Below are 19,834 nucleotides of genomic sequence, written 5' to 3'. Positions count from 1 at the left end.
ATAACACACACACGCACGGGCGCACGCACACACACACACACACACACACACAGAGAAACGTATACTTAGTTAATTTGACTGCTGTCTTTCTTAAAACGTTAAAAGAAATTAGAGCATCTGGCGTGTCTTCACAAACAAACACGCTGTCCCCAGGGGGTGAGCTATAGCGGCCTACCGAGACAGACAGTGTTTGAACGCCGGGATGCGAGGCGTGTGTGTGTGTGTGTGTGTGTGAGTGTGTGTGTGTGTGTGTGTGTGTGAGGGTGTGTGTGTGTGTGTGTGTGTGTTTGATGATGCAAGTTGATTGCTTCTCATCTCACCTCCGAAAGCAGCTGGAGATTCCACAATAACTCCTTATCCAGCTCCTCCTCGCTCACGAGCTCTTCATCTACACACGTGGACACGCACACACACACACACACACACACACGCACGCGTGCATGCATACACACATGCGCACACAAAACATGCTTTGATCAAGGCTCGAGTTTGCCAAAACACATTAGCATTTTGTGTTGTTGCGTGGTGTCTAAATTAGACTAAAATGAGTCATGTTCTTTCAATTATTTTTCCTTTCAATCTCCCTGCGTTTATAGTCAGCGGCAGCGGATGAGATCAGCATTGCATCGGGGAATTCCGTCGTGGTGTTGTCGTTGACGCACGCACACGCGCGATTCACATCGTACTCTGAGAATAAAAAAAAACACAAACATAGGGGCCGGGGCGGCGGGGTGTCCCTCGACGCTGCACGTTCCAGCTCCCCGACGGAACGCACGTCTTTCTGTGATTGCTTTCGAGTGCCACCGTTACGGAGTCGCTATATGTAAGTAATTTACATGTGTGGGCTGCACGTAATTCTCTATATGTCAGGAATTAAAATGAGTTGCATCTACGCGGGACCCTAAAGGGCGACTTTGATTCCCTTGTCGTCAGGCGGAAACCCGGTATGTCCAATAAATAAACTTATTTTATCTAATTATTTTAGAAAACATTTTAACCCATTTTGGGCGGGAACCCCTTTTGGTATTAGCATTATGTTATGCTTTAGCTATTGAAAAGTAACAGATCTACAAGCTCGCCGAGTGGCGCGCTACGAGCTTGTAGGTCTGCTATTTTTGAAAAATCGAAGAACGACTGTCAGGATGTAGAACACATTATTTTAATCTGATCTCAGGTCAAAATGGGTTAAAATAGTGAAAACAGGGCCACTAGCCCGCTGGCCTAGCGGTCCAGGTGCATGCCACATATAGGCTCTGGCCCTGACAACGTGCCGCGCGTTCGAGTCCCGTTCATGACGACCTTTGCTGCGTTTCTCTCCCCTTATCTCTCTCTCTCTCCCTCTTTCCTGTCTACCTTCACGTGTATCTATCAATAAAGGCAAAGCCAAAAACAAATATTTAAAAAAACAGACAATCTACACACAATGCGACGCGTCGGGAGCTTGCATATCGGCCGCATTCGCTACTTTTGTGCAACACCCTTGTGTGATGAAGTATAGGGCGTTGATTTACAAAGCACGGAGATACGAGGGTCTTCCGCCTCCAGTCCAGACGGCGGCGGCGGCGGTTTGAAGTTAAACCGTTAAGGCGTGGTGGGCCAAATCATGGAACGTTGCGTTCACATTTCAAAAGCAATCACTTCAGACAAACAGTCGCAGATTTGCAAACTCTAAATACTCGTATAGCGTCGGTATCTCTTGGCAGAACCAATCCGACGCATGAAGCCTCGAATACATCCCACATTAAGACATTCACACCGCGCTGATATGTGTGTGTGTGCGTGTGCGTGTGCGTGTGTGTGTGTGTGTGTGTGTGTGCGTGTGCATGTGCGTGTGTGTGTGCCTGCATGGCAATGAACCGCAGGCAGGCTGCCTGCTTGAAAGGAAACATGAATAAGGCCTGGGCTTAGTTGCGTGTCATAGTCATGAAACCAAAACAACAAGCTATTTTCGGTTCCTAACACATTTGGAATTTCAGGAAATTCCATACATTTTCCAGACTCTATAATTTTGGGCCCACGTCGAGTGGCTCACCAGGCAAGCTGCGGCCAAAAGAAACAAGGTGTCAGAGCGAAAAAAAAGTGGACAGTTTAGTGTCAAGAGGGACTTACGCGCCCCTGAGCCGGGCAGGGGACTGTTGCTGTTGTTCTGACCTGAGATCAGATTCTAAAAAATGTCTTCTACATCCTGACAGTTTCTATGTCAGTCATTCTTCGATTTTTCAAGAATAGCAGAACTGCAAACTCGTAGCGCGCCACTCGGTGGAGATTGTAGATCTGCTATTTTTCAATAGCTAAAGCATAACGTAATGCTAACACACAAAAGGGGTTCCCGCCCATGGGTTAAGGCGAATCCCCGACCTGGCAGGGACCAGGGGCATTTATTGGTTTAGGAATGTGACAAGAACAAAAAAAAACATCTCCATGAATCCAAAATTTCATTGGGTGTGTAATTGACCTATAGCTAAGCCCCTCCCCAAACTGCTATTGTCCAATCACAGCTAAGCATAACATGGGTTAGTAGGAGAGTAGCGACACGCTTTGATCTCGCCGCAAAGCGGGTGCCTATGGGCGATAGTTCCAAACATTGCTCCTATGGCTGGAACTATCCCATTGAGATAGAACGAGCACTTCCGCATTCCATTGTTACAGTGGGAGTATCGCCACTCTCTTACTATATTACTCTGGGTTAGACAAACCTCTCCACCAATAGTTTTCCTATATGATAAAACATTGTTTTAAAAAAGAAATGTGACGCACATAATATTGCTAGTGCATACGGCAGGCCTTGTTGACGGATTTGGAAGAGATTTTGAAGGTCTGGTTCCAAAAAACGAACCAGTATTTAATGTGTAAAAATCCATGATATTACAAACATGATATACAAACACACACAGAGTGAGGTACTGACTGCTAATCCATTCTCCGTACCCAGCGAAAAACACCAAATAATGCATGCAGGGCAGAATTAGGACGATACCCACTCATAATCAAAATAAAAAAGAGAGCACTTAGTTCTACAACCACCTAACATAAAGTGACCTAGATGCACTCCATAACAAGGCACTCACACACAGTGAAACTCTAGAGAGATGCCCCCTCAGCCATCTGGCCCTGGAACTCCGGGCACAAACACAAACAGAGCCACGAGATAGAAAACCCATTGGACTAAACCAAATTATTAAACAGCAAAAGGAAAACTATCTGACACATTGGAAAGAAGCAACACAAAAGCAGAGTAAACTAGAATGCTATCTGGCCCTAAACAGAGAATACACAGTGGCAGAATACCTGAGCACCGTGACCGACCCAAAACAAAGAAAAATCATAACTAGGTTCAAACTCAGTGAGCACAGTCTCGCAATCGAGAAAGGCCGTCATAGGCAGACCTGTATCCCGAGAGAAGACAGACTATGCACCCACTGCACACAAAATTAAGTGGAAACCGTGCTACACTTCCTAACCATCTGTCCATTGTACCAAGACATCAGAGACACATACTTCCCACAGATTACAACCACACACAGAGATTTTGAAAACATGACCAATGACAAAAAACTCCCATATCTGTTAAAATATATATATATAAGTACAACAATGTGCAAACACAGCAGCAACATTTGTGAGTTGCTGTTATAGGACAAGGATATCAAATGGAACACAACCACCCTAAAGACTAATCATTGTGTATATTCCTGCACTATACCTGCATTGAGTGACCTTGGTACAGTACATATAATTTGATCTATTGAAGATTCTGACCTTCAAATGTACATCATTTTCGTTTTGATTGTATTGCTGTATTGTTGTATTGTTCTTTCTGCTTTGGCAATGTAAACGTATGTTTTCTCATGCCAATAAAGCCCTTTGAATTGAATTTGAATTGACTGTCTGTGATGCTGGATATGAAACAAACACACAGAGTGAGGTACTGACTGTCTGTGATGCTGGATATGAAACAAACACACACAGAGTGAGGTACTGACTGTCTGTGATGCTGGATATGAAACAAACACACACAGAGTGAGGTACTGACTGTCTGTGATGCTGGATATGAAACAAACACACACAGAGTGAGGTACTGACTGTCTGTGATGCTGGATATGAAACAAACACACACAGAGTGAGGTACTGACTGTCTGTGATGCTGGATATGAAACAAACACACACAGAGTGAGGTACTGACTGTCTGTGATGCTGGATATGAAACAAACACACACAGAGTGAGGTACTGACTGTCTGTGATGCTGGATATGATGCTGCAGCAGTGAGGTACGAACAGGCGAAGAGATTCAGCGGGATGACACTGCAAGCGCACACACACACGCATGCACACACACACACACACACATACACGCACACACACACACGCACACACACACACATACCATGACCAGACAAGCACGCAAAAGAAATGATCAACATTAGTATGGAGTGACTCACATACAAAATTGATGAAACAAAGAACACAAAGAACAAACACTACTGAACCCCCCCCCCCCCCAGCATCCGTATTGTTGGGGAAAACATTCGCAACTTTCAACAATAGCAGATTGACAAACGCCTTGTGTGACCCCCCCCCCCAGGGTCACGTATTTAACTTTTTTTCTTTTTTTTTTATATATACTTTTTTATAACATAAATCTTTACCTAAATAAGTAAATCAATGTGAAAGGACCCCCAAATTGAAAAAGTTGAGAATTGAAAGTAGCGAGTACTCAACATAAAAGGACACAGAACCACAGCATGGAAGCCCAGGAGGATGCGAGGGATACGTCCCAGACACAGGAGGTCAAATGTAATTTTCCACATCGGCTGATGTGCGATTGGAATTAAGGTTTCAGGATCCATTTTAGGGACAGTTCACAGAAGACCCTTTTAAAGATGTCCAGTGACCCCACATCAAAGAGGATACATAACACAGCCAGACGCACACACGCACACACACACGCACACACACACACACACACACACACACACACCTTTGCCGCGGCTCTGCACATGTCCGCCACCATCTTGCCAGACACACAGGGCTCGAAGATGTTGGAGGTGGCGAAGCGATACACCTTCTGTAGCGCCACCTGTTGATAGGAAAAGAGAACACGGTTGTTTTACACATTCAAATCGTGGTGCGAGACACTGCAGTGCCGTTCGTGTTTCGTCTTGCATCAATGTCCTCACATGAAGAACGGAAACCCAAGGCCAACGTTCATTGGCAAGGGCTGTTTTCCAAAGCTGATACAGACAGACACCCGATACCCTGTTTCTACCGGAAATTAATGAGATTCAAAACCATTTGATGTTATGTTTTGTGGCTTTCGCCTTTATTTTATATATTTTATGGAGGGATAGACAGTAGGCTGACAGGAAATGGGGAGAGAGATGGGGGAGTGACATGCAGTAAAGGCCGTCGGGATCAGGAGTCGAACCCACGGCACACTGCCAGACTGGATCACCAGCCAAGGTGCCTGGACCGCTGAGCCATGGCCCAGACCAGTGTTGTCTGCAAATTTTGATTTTAGTTTTAGTTATAGTCTCTTGAATAGTTGTCACTATTTAGTCACCTGGAATGTGTTCGTGTTAGTCTAGTTTTAGTCGACTAAATATCATAAGATTTTAGTCGACTAAATATACAGGCAGGGCTTGATGCCGTCGTAATGACGGCATTACGCTGAAGTGCGACGCGTTTGTTTGAGCTTGTAGATCGGCTATTTTCAGCATGCAACTACAGTAATTGTAACATGACTTGAACTGGATCTCTTGTCCACTAGTCCCTTCCTAACATTTTAGTCTAGTTTTTATTTGTTGACGAAATTGTCAGTATATTTAGTCTTAGTTTTAGTCATCATAGCTTAGTTTTCATTTCGTTTCCATTTAGTTTTCGTCAGTGGAAAAAGGTAGTCGATGAACATTTTTCGTCTTAGTTTTAGTCGACGAAAACAACACTGGTTCAGAACTGAATCCAAAAAGACTAGATTTTCCTGATGGAAAAAGGGCTAATGTGTGTGTATTTATTAAATTGTTTTGTCTACCTGCCCAGGAACAACACATCCAAAATGAGCTGCTAGCAATCTCAGAGGCAGGTAGTTTTAAATTAATCGCTCTCCCCTGTAATAAAAATAATAAACAATAACATAAGGGAAAGAAATTCAATGAAATAAGTAATGATTGAACTCTTGACATGTAAATTGGTTTTTTTAGGACGATCCATCTTGTTATCCCTATAATGTTAATTAGTTATTAAAAAATTAAAATCAATGAATGCGTGTGAATGAATCTCGTCAGCCAGAAAACTCATATCTCCATATTTCCATATGTCTTACCTAAATGAATGCCCTACTTCATCATACAAGAGTGCCACACTAAAGTAGTGAAAATAGCAGATGTACAAGCTCACAACACCTCACATCGTGAGTTGTTGTGTGCTGGTAGATCGGCTATTTTCAGTATGTTTTGTATCATTTTTAAACAGAACGTTTTTCTTTTCCACAAGACTGCGTGCGACCTCAGAGTACGCTGTGGGACATATTATGGCTTGAGTAAATGGGATTAAGATGGGGCCAGACCAGAGATGGCCTTAAAAGTTATTCATAAAATAACTTTTGTCGGTGGAGCACTGTGAGGATGGTGCTGACGATGTGTGCGTGCGTGTGCGTGTGTGCGTGCGTGGTATATATACCTGGTAGATGTCAGTGGAGCACTGGGTCAGGATGGTGCTGACTATGTGTGTGTGTGTGTGTGTGTGTGTGTGTGTGTGTGTGTGTGTGTGCGTTAGGGCATTCATCAAAAAATCGATTTATCGATTTATCGATAAACGAGTCACGAGTCGACTCGCAGCAGCGCGAGTCGAAAGTTGAGCTTTTTTTTTTTTTTTTCCTCCCCTTTTTTCATTGCATTCAGAACGCGCCCTTAATTAAAAACCAAATGCAGCTGTGTAGGCTATGTGGCTCTCAGCGCGCGGTGTCCCACTATTGAGACTGGCTGAAGTCTGTTTGAACTGCGCTGTGTCAGAGAAGTAACAGATAGAAGCACGCAAACGTTACCCCCAAACGATATCCCCCTCACCTCCGTGCTGGAAATATAACGTCTGGGTTCCCGAGGCTACATGCATGCTGACGCAATGACTGTCTGTTTCTGGCTAAGCTTTACGCGCAGCGCACATGAACCTCTCCGTCTCCGGTCAGTGCGGGTTGTTGTTTATTTGCATGGCTCAGAAAATGAGTAACAAATGAGAACGTTATCGAGTTGTGGAGGAGGAGGAGGAGGAGAATAATAATGTCATATCTCTCATTGTGTTCTCGGTGCTGCTGCTGCGCTGTGTGCCAATACCACTACTTTACCTGGATAACATCATCTTTTCATTTTGACATGATTCACATGAAATAATAATCCTGTACCGGAACCGCGTGTAGCGTTTGGTTTCATTAATGCGATCGTCAAATAGCCTACAGCTGCTGCTGCTAAAGATACAAAGATTGGACATTTTTAAACGACGCAAAACTTAGAATTCCCCTCTTGCGTACCAGTGCCACGTGTCCCGCGGACCGGCACCGGTGTTTGGGAACCTCTGATATAGATGATACATGCACTGTGACTGTGTCATATTGGAGAGGCCACTGAATGCGCAGTGCTATGTTTGACATGCTCCGTATTTGAGCGCGCGGCAGCTCCACCCGCCCCTGTTAAATCCCCCGCGCGTCCGCGTCCCCCCCCCCCCCCGCCGCCAGAAACGATAAATCGACTTATCGATAAATTACTGTCCGACAAGTCGACTGGGAAAAATCTCAAGTCGTTAATGCCCTAGTGTGCGTGCGTGCGTGCGTGCATGCGTGCGTGTGTGAGTGTGTGTGCGTGCGTGTGTGTGTGTGGTATATGTACCTGGTAGATGTCAGTGGAGCACTGGGTCAGGATGGTGCTGACTATGTGTGTGTGTGTGTGTGTGTGTGTGTGTGTGTGTGTGTGCGTGCTTGCGTGCGTGTGTGTGTGTACCTGGTAGATGTCAGTGGAGCACTGGGTCAGGATGGTGCTGACGATGTGTGTGTGTGTGTGTGTGTGTGTGTGTGTGTGTGTGTGTGTGTGTGTGTGTGTGTGTGTGTGTGTGTGTGTGTGTGTGTGTGTGTGTGTGTGTGTGTGTGTGTGTGTGTGTGTGTGTGTGTGTGTGTGTGCGTGCGTGCGTGCGTGCGTGCGTGCGTGCGTGCGTGCGTGCGTGCGTGCGTGCGTGCGTGCGTGCGTGCGTGCGTGCGTGCGTGCGTGCGTGCGTGCGTGCGTGCGTGCGTGCGTGCGTGCGTGCGTGCGTGCGTGCGTGCGTGCGTGCGTGCGTGCGTGTGTGTGTGTACCTGGTAGATGTCAGTGGAGCACTGGGTCAGGATGGTGCTGACTATGTGTGTGTGTGTGTGTGTGTGTGTGTGTGTGTGTGTGTGTGTGTGTGTGTGTGTGTGTGTGTGTGTGGTATATGTACCTGGTAGATGTCAGTGGAGCACTGGGTCAGGATGGTGCTGACGGTGGAGGACAGGCCCAGCTCCACCAGGCTCTCCAGGTGGGTCTGGGTGTCCGTCTCCGTCTCGCCTCTGGTCTGCAGCAGCGTGTTGCTGTCTATCAGGGCGAAACACCTGGGAGACGCACACACACACACACACACACACACACACACACACACACACACACACACACACACACACACACACACACACACACACTGTGATCAGAGATCAGATCTTAATAAACAGAGGACACAAAACCCAAGACCCTATACCCGAGGTCCTAGAGGCCCCTTTTCCACCGGTTGGTTCCCAGTGGGAACCGGTTCAGTTCTTTTTGGTTCTTTGTCCATGAGCCAGAGCTCCAAAATTGAAACGTTAATTATGAATTGAGTGGGCAAAACCATACCTATATTAGATTGTTATCACCATTAAACTTCCCCAATTGAGTACTTACACGAAGACAATGATTTATTGTAGGGATGCACCGAAAATTCGGCCACCGAAAATATTCGGCCGAAAATGGCTAAAAATATATTTTCGGCCTATTCGGTTTCGGCTCAAATAGGCCGAAAATAATAAATAAGTATAAACACAACACGCGATTGTCTTGAACGTAACCAGAGCGCTCCGCATCTACCTCTCCCTCTCTCCCAACTTCAGTCTCCCCCCCCCACACACACACACACACACACACACAGCGTCAAGTTGCTCTGTGCTGTGGCTGCGATGCGCTCCGTGAAATCTGCGAGCTCATCAACAGGTCCCAAAACATGGTATTTGTGAGCACCGCCACTGTCTATTCTTTTGTCGTATGACAAAAAATGCTCCCCAATGTCTGAATCTGTGAGTTTGCAGGCAGGCTACGACGAACACTAGCAGTAGCTTGCTCGTTAGCTCCTCAAATTTGTTTCACCTGTGTGTAATCTCAGCAGCGCATTGAAGTGGGCACAGGCAGGGCAAAAGCAGAACGTCCGTGAACGTTTTGCTTAACAATGATCAGTTGTTCAGTGCTGTTTAACTTTGGCAATATGTGATACTAGAGCCTAGAGAACATGCTAATATGGCTGCTAAGACGTTCTCCCCTATCAGCTAGCATGCTATTGTGTGTGTGTGTGTGTGTGTGTGTGTGTGTGTGTGTGTGTGTGTGTGTGTGTGTGTGTGTGTGTGTGTGTGTGTGTGTGTGTGTGTGTGTGTGTGTGTGTGTGTGCGTGCGTGCGTGCGTGTGCATGCCCACACACTGTGTAGGACAGTGGTTCTCATAGTGGGAGTTCCAGCTAAATTATAGATAGTTAGGAAGTAAACCAAGTGGGGGTCTGTAACAGAGTGCAAAAATGGAACCAAATACACTCTCAAAATTTACATTGATTTTTACAATAGAAATAAAAATAAATTGGGGTCCCAGAGATAGAAATGGGAAGAAAGACAGTCAGCTATACACAGTCAACATTACAGATTACAGTAGCATTACAAGTACAAGGAATGGCAATGAAATCAAATTGTATTAAAAAGGGGGTAAAATATTAATTTTGAAGGAGTATTCATTTTTATTGTCTTTATTGTTAGTTACAACATGCCTACAATAACTTGAAGCATTTTTTTAAGGTAATTGCAAAAAAGGTGCCATAATCCGATTAATCGTTTAAATAATCGCCCGATGAATCGATTATGAAAATCCATAATCATGTATTTTGCCATAATCAGGTAGCTTTACAACAAAGCTGTATTCGGCTATTCGGTATTCGGTTTTCGGCCAACTGTTTCCTATATTCGGTATTCGGTTTCGGCCAAGAATTTCCCTTTCGGTGCATCCCTAATGTATTGTATTACAAATTTTACATTTTAAAATATGCAAATGAGGCATTATGTAGGAAAATATGCAAAATAATCAAAATAAAATAAAAGCTACTATACTGTGGAAGGGTTATCATGTATTAATTTACTTGTATTGATCTTATAAACAATTTAATATAGGGTATAGTTTGCCCACCAATTTTGGAGCTCTGGCTCATGGACTAAAAACCAAAAAGAACTGAACCGGTTCCCATTGGGAACCAACCGGTGGAAAAGGGGTCAGAGAGTCCTACTGGCAATGCATCCTCGAAGTCCATATTGGACAGGGTCTGTGTTTAAAATGTTTTACTTTACCGTTACAATTTACAATTTAGGGCATTTAGCAGACGCTCTTAATCCAGAGCGACTTTCAGTAAGCAAGAACAACACATGGGGATACATCAAATACATAGAAATAGTCATCAAGACTCATAAGCAAGCTAAGAACAGAGAGAAAATAAAATCTAGTGCATTACCGGTCTAGAAACTGAAGGACGAAGTCTTCAAACTGTGCTGAAGCATAACACAAATCCTTCTCAATCTGAGAAAGTGAGGGAAAATTATAATTAATATGCTGTCGTTTGTTTGTTTTTTGGTGTATGTGTACATTTAGTTTTCTTATAAGTTATGCATTTTTATGTATTTGTAGCAAAAGTAGAAAAACGGGTCAATGATACTTTCAGTTACCTAGCATCAGTCTACTCTAAACAACATACTGTAAATATAATCTCTAGTCTAAACAACATACTGTAAATATAATAATCTCTAGTCTAAACAACATACTGTCAATATAATAATCTCTAGTCTAAACAACATACTGTCAATATAATATTAATCTCTACATTGAAACTATAGGATACCATATAAACAATGAACCTAGCATATGTCTAAATAACAGGCTAACACTGAATCACATTTAAATAATACTTATTTTCTATTATCACACACCCTGTGAAGCTTTGAATTCATGGAGATTGTTTCGTTTTTGTCGCATTCCTGAGCCAATAACTGGATGACCAGCTGGCCGGTCAGCAGGAGACGAGACTCCATTGAGACTCTTTTAGAGTCTTCCTACCGGAGAGTCCGCTGGTCATCAAACTATTGGCTTAGGAGGAACAAAATAATAATCACCATCAAGGCTTCGTGGGATGTGTCATCGATAGAAACTGAACTATTCCTTTAATCAGTGTATGACGATGTTCCTATGTCCATGTGTGTCCAGGTGTGAGGTGTTGGGGTGGTATTATGACCATGTGTGTGTACATGTGTGAGGTGTTGGGGTGGTATTATGACCATGTGTGTACCTGTGTGAGGTGTTGGGGCGGTGTGACCATGTGTGTGTACCTGTGTGAGGTCAGACTGTTGAGACGGGGCAGCAGAACAGTCCACTAAAGGCACCAGAGTGGTGAACGTAGCGATAAACTGGAACGTTATCTGGACAGAGACACACACACAGTAAACACACACACACACACACACACACACACACACACGCACGCACGCACGCACGCACGTGTGCACGCACGCACGCGTACACAGAAACGTATTTAATACAAACTATCGGTGTAACCGCGCGGCACCACCTCTCAGATTAATTATCCTACTCCCAGATAATTAGCCAGCAGCAGAACAGAGTGTCGAAGGAACTACAGTATTTAAAAAAAACCCGGATTCAATTACCCGGTGGTGGGACGGATTGGTTTAGTCTGTCATGGCTGGACCCAACAGAACCAGCAGGGCCCGAAAATAGAATCTAACATCCACTTCTCTGTTCAAGCATGAACGGGGAACAGATTGGCTTGCAAATGGAGGGTTCCGCTTCACTTGTTTATGGGACACAATAAAACAAGGAGAGGAGAGGAGAGGAGAGGAGAGGAGAGGAGAGGAGAGGAGAGGAGAGGAGAGGAGAGGAGAGGAGAGGAGAGGGAGAGGACCCTCTGAAGAATTAACGACGCATTTCATTCCATTGATAAAGGAGGCCGGGCGGCCCATTACCCACCATGCACTTGCTGAAGTCGTTGGGGTCCACCCCTGGTAGCGCGCCCATCAGCAGGGGCAGGACGTGCATGCGGCCCTCGGGGGACGACACCAGGCTGCGCGCCATGCCGATCATACAGCTCAGGGTGGCCGTGAGCGTGTGGGGCTCTGTCAACGTCTCCATGGCCGCGTACATCCTGGAGGGACGCACACACAGACACACGCACGCACAGACGCACACACACACACACACACACACACACATGCGTCACTAGTCTGTCCTTATTTTTTTACCCGCCTGCAGTTCACGCTCCAACCACTAGGGCCGAGTGCTTCAACGCTGGAGAGCCTCATGGGGGCTTGAGTCAGAGTAATCTAGTAAGAGAGTGGTGACATGCTTTGATCTCGCCGCAAAGCGTGTACCTATGGGCTATAGTTACAAACATTGCTCCTATAGCTGGAAATATTCCATTGAGATAGAATGAGCACTTCCATTGTTACAATGAGAGACAACGGGAGTGTCATTACTCTCTTACTAGATTACACTGGCTTGAGTTATAGTCCAGCTGGTTTTCTCATTGGCTGATGTATGTGTGCAACACAAATATGTCTGGCCGGAAACAAACGACTCAGAACACAATAGTTCCGCCTTAGATCATTTTGGTTCCCACCTCAACTACTGCGCTGAAAAGGGACACAGGGGCAGTTGTAGCGGACCCCCGCAGATAATAATGATGCAGCTGGTAATTAATTGATTTAATCAATTCTTGTTCTTTAAGTAAAAAGGGCTACCATTTACACTACTGTATATGAAATGAATGCTATCTACATGACTTACTGTACAGTCACACACACACACACACACACACACACACACACACACACACACACACACACACACACACACACACACACACACACACACACACACACACACACACACACACACACACACACACACACACACACAACGCTACTCACTTCTCCAGCACAGGTGGGATGGTGAGCTCGGGAGTGAGCAGGGCCAGGTTCTGCAGAGCATAGGCTGCATCCATGCTGCCCGTCTTGCTGCACGTGACCACAAGAGGGCGGCAAAATCACAGACACATGAACAATGACGCATTTAAAAAAAGACCAGACCAACCGGTAATCACCAGATTAGCCGTCATTCTCTCTCAGATTAAGGCCACTAGTGTCAAGGCTGAATGTGGTCAGCTCATGCACTGGAAGGCCCGTCTGCCATTACACACATTGATCTTGTGAGACAGCTGCGTGCATATCGTGCGTATCCTAGGGGTTGTCACTGGCTGGTAGGGGTGACGTGACGCGGGCTCTGTGTCATTTATGTTGACATTTGGTTGACGCGTATCATGTCGTGTGCCGGAAAATAGCCGATCTACAAGCTCGCAAAACACATCGCAGCGGCTATTTTCGCCACACGACAAACAACGCAAGGCACGCAGTTAGAAGTATAAATCATGGCATTATGCCTCTGAATTAACTGAAATAAAAACGATGTATTTCTCTGTGACTTGTGTGTACTTAGTAGAGTTGACGCCATGAATGTTAATGAGAGGCCACTCTTAAAGATTGATTAATTAATTAAGGACCCTACACACACACACACACACACACACACACACACGGTGGGGATCGTCGATTCTAGGCATGTCCAATGTTTTCTCTCTTCTTCTTTTTTACATTTAAAGGGAATAGAGCAACGAAGTCTGACGTCAATATTGGTAGAGGCCGCTAAGTCCACGGGTTCATGCACTTTTTATTTGCATTGTAATGCCCATAGGATCACCTGTTTTAGATCACCTCACATAAGAACTTTTTTTCTTTGTTTTTCTTATTTTATATTTTATTTTACTGTTTTATGCTGAGTTAGTGTTTGTAAAAAATTTTAAGTATTGCCTATGTTAAATGTTTGTCTGTGTCGGACCCCAGGAAGACTAGCTTTTGTCAAGGCAAAAGCTAATGGGGATCCTTATAAACAATAAACAATAAACAATAAACTGTTAAAATAAAAAAATATGACTGCGAGAAAACGTTAATGTTACTGCTCCCAAATAAGTTAAATGTTCACTAGAAACAGACTGTATCAAATATGAATGACTGACTGTCTTAAACCATTGGTTCCCAACCTATTTATACTGAAGTACCACCTCAGAAAATATTTGGCTCTCCAAATACCACCATAACTGATACAGGAGCGTATACCTGCACTTTTTGTTGCATTCCTAAGCCAATAATGCTGCTGCTCTGACAAATCAGCACAACTAATCACAAATCAGCACAACTGATTATATTTCTAATGTGATTATTCTGTTCAGTTCTCAAATATTCTATTAACGGCTACAGTAAAAAGGAAAGGAAAGCTAAGCTCAAGAACTTGTTTACAGCCAGGCCCTGCTCATAGAACATTTCATGGTAGGGGTTCAATGCCTTGTCCAAGGGCACTTCAGCGGTGGTAATTTTAACGTGCCGGTCTGGGGATACGAACTAGCGACCTTCCGATATCAAGACCGCTCCGCAAACCGTTCGGCCACCGCTGCCACACAGTAGGTGTGCTGTCATGCTTATTTCAGCCAATAGTAAACCTGTAGTAATATAAATATTTCATTCCACTTTAGTCTTTTCTTCTCCTTTTTGGGCGCTGTGTACCACCAGAGGGGGGGCTCAAGTACCACTAGTGGTACTAGTACCAGTGGTTGGGAACCTCTTTCTTAACCCAATCTGACCTGAGATCAGATTCTAAAAATGTCTTCTACTTCCTGACAGTTTTCTGAAAAAGCTATGTTTCTATGTCAGTCGTTCTTTGATTTTTCAAAAATAGCAGACCTACAAGCTCGTAGCGCTATGAGCTTGTAGATCTGCTATTTTTCAATAGCTAAAGCATGACATAATGCTAACACCAAAATGGGTTCCCGCCCAAAATGGGTTTTAATTTAAACGATACAGAGACAACCTCCCCGACAATATCACAGAGACAGTTTGTTTATTTTTGGACCACAATGCTTATATGAGACGATTTTAAGATGCCCCCATGTTATTCTCCATAGAGAAATCCAGGGGATGAGCGAGTGACGTCAGGACTTTGGCGCTCTATAGAACTGAAATTCATGACCATGGCTCAGCGGTCCAGGCACCTTGGCTGGTAATCCAGTCTGGCAGTGTGCCGCGGGTTCGACTCCCGATCCCGACGGCCTTTACTGGATGTCTTCCCCCACCTCTCTCCCCATTTCCTGTCAGCCTACTGTCTGTCCCTCCATAAAAAATATAAAATAAAGTCGAAAGCCACAACAACAAAAAAAGATAAAAAGAAAATGAACTGAAATTCATGGATATCTTACACAATTTTATATCCATGGAACAACAATTTAAATTTTAAGTTGTTATGTAGTTACATGTGCAGTATATGTTTTATGTTTCTTTATTCTTTTCTGTCATGACATCATTTTTGCGGACTGACCAAATTAACTGCCACGGGTTTGATTTATTCACCACAGTAAATAATAATGCCTCTGGTCAACAGATAAGCCAGAGAGTTTCACCGTTTGTCCAACGGACATAAATTACACATGTTAATATCGCAGCTGAGCATTTCGTTTTTTACTGTCGGATATAATATTTGCTGCCTGTCAGTCATGTCAAAATGTCACTCATATGCCCTGTTCACATTAGCAGAGGCAAAGCGACTATAGGCTACAAGACATTTTAAACAGTATCTGTTTAATCTGTATCTACGAAGATACAACGTGAAGACACTTGTCACTGCGAAACAAAAGCTACAACAAACTAAGCTGAGCTGGCTTCAACTTTTTTCAGTGCTCCAATGAGTGATGTTTTCGTTCGCTCTCCACACAAAACCTACTTGTAATAGGGGGAAAAACGAGTTCAGCCAGACGATTCCGTGTTCTTTCATAACCCAAGCCTTTATATTTTTCTCGCACGTCGCCCCCACACACAGACGCACACTCGATGAGGTCAACAACTGTCTCTCTTTTCCCAGTGTTTCGCCCAGGTGGACAGGATTTTGATGTTAGGTTTATAGGCATAGTAATGTTAGGGTTTAGTTAGTCTCGCGTTGCCAGACTGCTGCCTCTCGCAATTGTCAAATGCTTCCGTCTGGAGCAACGGAAGCTCTACCATGAGTAATAAGCGATAAAGCGGAAGTGGAGCCTCCTCCCCACTTCCGTTTCGTCTTAATTTATCCTAATATAAATAGAAATCACCTAAGCTTGTTGCTTAAAATGTAGAAAAGGAAATAAAATAAATAAATGTAAAGATATTTTTAAATATATGAACAGAAATGCCAGCTTCCTCACTCGGATTTCGGGAGGTGTAGTTCCAGACTCTATATAGCATTCAGGAGGTGTAGTTCCAGACTCTATATAGCATTCAGGAGATGTAGTTCCAGACTCTATGTAGCATTCAGGAGGTGTAGTTCCAGACTCTATGTAGCATTCAGGAGATGTAGTTCCAGACTCTATGTAGCATTCAGGAGGTGTAGTTCCAGACTCTATATAGCATTCAGGAGGTGTAGTTCCAGACTCTATATAACATTCAGGTGTAGTTCCAGACTCTATATAGCATTCAGGAGATGTAGTTCCAGACTCTATATAGCATTCAGGAGGTGTAGTTCCAGACTCTATATAGCATTCAGGAGGTGTAGTTCCAGACTCTATATAGCATTCAGGAGGTGTAGTTCCAGACTCTATATAACATTCAGGAGATTGTGGAATAGTTGTCTGGCTACGCGAGACTATGATTTAGTATAGCCTACCTGAACATGGCCAGTAGGGCGGCGCCCATGAGGCTTTGGCTGAACTCCTGGAGGTGGGCGTCGGTCAGCTTCTGGTCCTCTGGTACCGGCACCAGCCAGCAGGGGGGAGCGTGGCGCTCGCGGTGCACGCGCCGCACCACGCTGGCGGGGAGACGCTGGAGCACGCGCATCAGCTTCGCCTAGAGGGGAGCGAACAATTCATCCAGTTAATCCAGTGCTTTTAAAACCTTTTCATATGAAAATCTATCTCTGGGACCCCAATTTATATTGTAAAATCACCCTGGGTGCGTTCCAGACCCACAGGAACGCACCCAGGGTGCCGGCCCGGTTCCGGCGAGCCGCCCCACGTCCGAAACGGTAGAGAAATGACAGTTACCATGTGTGTGTGAGGGGGTTTCCATCCAAAGTATTATTTATTGGGCATTTGAGCCATTCGATGACATTTAGCCTCGCAAACCCAAAAACGAAAGAATATTTTGTTATCGTTGGATACGATTTTGTCCACAATTCCATGCAGTGTTTATGTTGGTACCATAGGAGAGATAACAGGCAAACGTTGTTCAAGGACTATGTTAACTAAGGACATAATATGTCCTTAGCATACATTTCCACCCTCCAAAACCGATTTGATCTTTGTTCAGATACATGTACATGTGCGGTGTGGTGACAGCTGAAGCAATCATGAAAATGTTTGATGAACACAAATCCTGCACACTGCTCGTGCTCAGCAGCATCGGTGTTTATTCAAACTGACAGATGTTCCGGTCCCTCCGGACCCTCATCAAGAAATGTCTGAGAAATGTTTCTTTTTCTCTTTTTTGGTGAAAAATAGCAGATGTGCAAGCTCAGCTATTCACAATATAAACACTGTTGTAGAACAAAAAGGGTAGCCAATTAGACTAATCGATTTTGCAGGTCGAGTACTGTACAGTATGTATACGATATGTATACACGGTATATGAATGTATATGATTAGTCTCTTCAATTAATCAAGAAAAGTAAATTAACAGAAGAATCTTCAAGAAAATAATTTGGACTGCGTGGGCACATAAAGATGACATCAACAAACAGTCATTCAGGGCTCATAAACCCTGAGGTTGTTGTTGCGTCATTCATTCACTTTCCCTCCGTCCTGGCATTCATCTGAGCATGTCAGAACTCTGCTGGTACACACACACACACACACACACACACACACACAGAGAGAGAGAGAGAGAGAGAGAGAGAGAGAGAGATACAGAGAGAGAGATACAGAGAGAGAGATACAGAGAGAGAGATACAGAGAGAGAGAGATACAGAGAGAGAGAGATACAGAGAGAGAGATACAGAGAGAGAGAGAGAGAGAGATACAGAGAGATAGAGAGAGATACAGAGAGAGAGAGAGAGAGAGAGAGAGAGAGAGAGAGAGAGAGAGAGAGAGAGAGAGAGAGAGAGAGAGAGAGAGAGAGAGAGAGAGAGAGAGAGAGAGAGATACAGAGAGAGAGAGAGAGAGAGAGAGAGAGAGAGAGAGAGAGAGAGATACAGAGAGTGAGAGAGAGAGACAGACAGAGAGAGAGAGAGACAGAGAGAGAGAGAGAGAGAGAGAGAGAGACAGATAGACAGAGAGAGAGAGAGACAGAGAGATATAGAGAGAGAGAGCCAGGCTCTGAATGGCAACATATAAATCACACCAGCAACCAGCTGAAAGGTTGTTCGCTCTGAGTAAACACAGCGTGTGTGTGTGTGTGTGTGTGTGTGTGTGTGTGTGTGTGTGTGTGTGTGTGTGTGTGTGTGTGTGTGTGTGTGTGTGCGCGTGCGCGTGTGGGCGTGTGCGTGTGCGTGCTGTACACTTTGTTTGTCTGACTATATCACCCAGTAGTGGAAAAAGTACTCACATTTCTTACCTAAAAGTATCAATACTGAAATGTAGAAATACTCAATACTGCAATTTCCAAATGTACTTGATTAAAAGCGCAAAAGTAAAGGTGTCAAAACGTACGTTGAAACTTAAAAGTACTCATTATGCAGAATTGATTTAACAAAATTCACACGTGTATTTATTTATTTTTGTACAGGTAAAGGCTTGTAATTGAAAAGAATTACAATTTAAATGTGTGCGTGTGCGTGTGTGTGTGTGTGTGTGTGTGTGAGCGTGCGTGCGTGCGTGCCTGTGTCTGAGTAGGTGGAATATAAAGGTAGCAAACAAACTGACAGTTTTCAAAAATAGCAGATCTGCAAGCTCGTCGATCTGATATCTCTGGTGCGCGACACGCACAGCGATGCTATGAGTCAGTGGTTAGTGGTTACCTGCCAGCGGCCGTGATTGGATGGATGGTAGAAGGAGGCGATGCTGTTGAACAGGCAGGTCAGCTCTTTCTGCGCGGGGTTTCCTGGCCCACCCTGCAAGGGGGGGGGGGGGGGGGGGGGGGGATGAGTCAGACAGGATTAAGCATCCAATTAATCCATTTCTGACCTGAGATCAGTTTCTAAAAAAATGTCTTCTACATCCTGACAGTTTTCTGAAAAAGCTATGTTTCTACATGTCAGTCGTTCTTTGATTTTTCAAAAATAGCAGACCTACAAGCTCATAGCGCGCCACTCGGTGGTGCGCTATGAGCTTGTAGATCTGCTATTTTTCAATAGCTAAAGCATGACATAATGCTAACACCAAATAGGGTTCCCGCCCAAAATGGGTTAAAAGCAACTATCTCGATCCAAAAACCACACGTATTATACTGTACTTCCATTAAGTATGCACTCAAAGCTTCAAACGTGGGGGGAA

General features: G+C 44.4%; 1 protein-coding gene across 1 annotated transcript in view; it reads right to left on the bottom strand.

The window, feature by feature from the left end:
• The window catches only part of LOC310875011 (proteasome activator complex subunit 4B-like), an 87,245-nt gene that overhangs the window by 45,963 nt on the left and 21,448 nt on the right, over nt 1–19,834 (bottom strand). The window contains exons 9-18 of the mRNA XM_083788026.1: nt 19,360–19,452; nt 17,074–17,252; nt 13,266–13,352; nt 12,307–12,481; nt 11,652–11,741; nt 10,784–10,848; nt 8,456–8,606; nt 4,980–5,078; nt 4,234–4,303; nt 321–388 (exon numbers count right to left, since the gene is read on the bottom strand). Coding sequence (XP_083644152.1) covers nt 321–388; nt 4,234–4,303; nt 4,980–5,078; nt 8,456–8,606; nt 10,784–10,848; nt 11,652–11,741; nt 12,307–12,481; nt 13,266–13,352; nt 17,074–17,252; nt 19,360–19,452 — 1,077 coding nt within the window. The remainder of the gene's footprint in view (nt 1–320; nt 389–4,233; nt 4,304–4,979; nt 5,079–8,455; nt 8,607–10,783; nt 10,849–11,651; nt 11,742–12,306; nt 12,482–13,265; nt 13,353–17,073; nt 17,253–19,359; nt 19,453–19,834) is intronic.

This window comes from Protomyctophum parallelum, assembly GCF_964188405.1.
Source record: "Protomyctophum parallelum genome assembly, chromosome: 17".
Classification (NCBI taxonomy): Eukaryota; Metazoa; Chordata; class Actinopteri; order Myctophiformes; family Myctophidae; genus Protomyctophum; species Protomyctophum parallelum.
The sequence above is the reverse complement of the archived record's forward strand: the minus strand, read 5'-3'. Positions and strand labels throughout refer to the sequence as shown.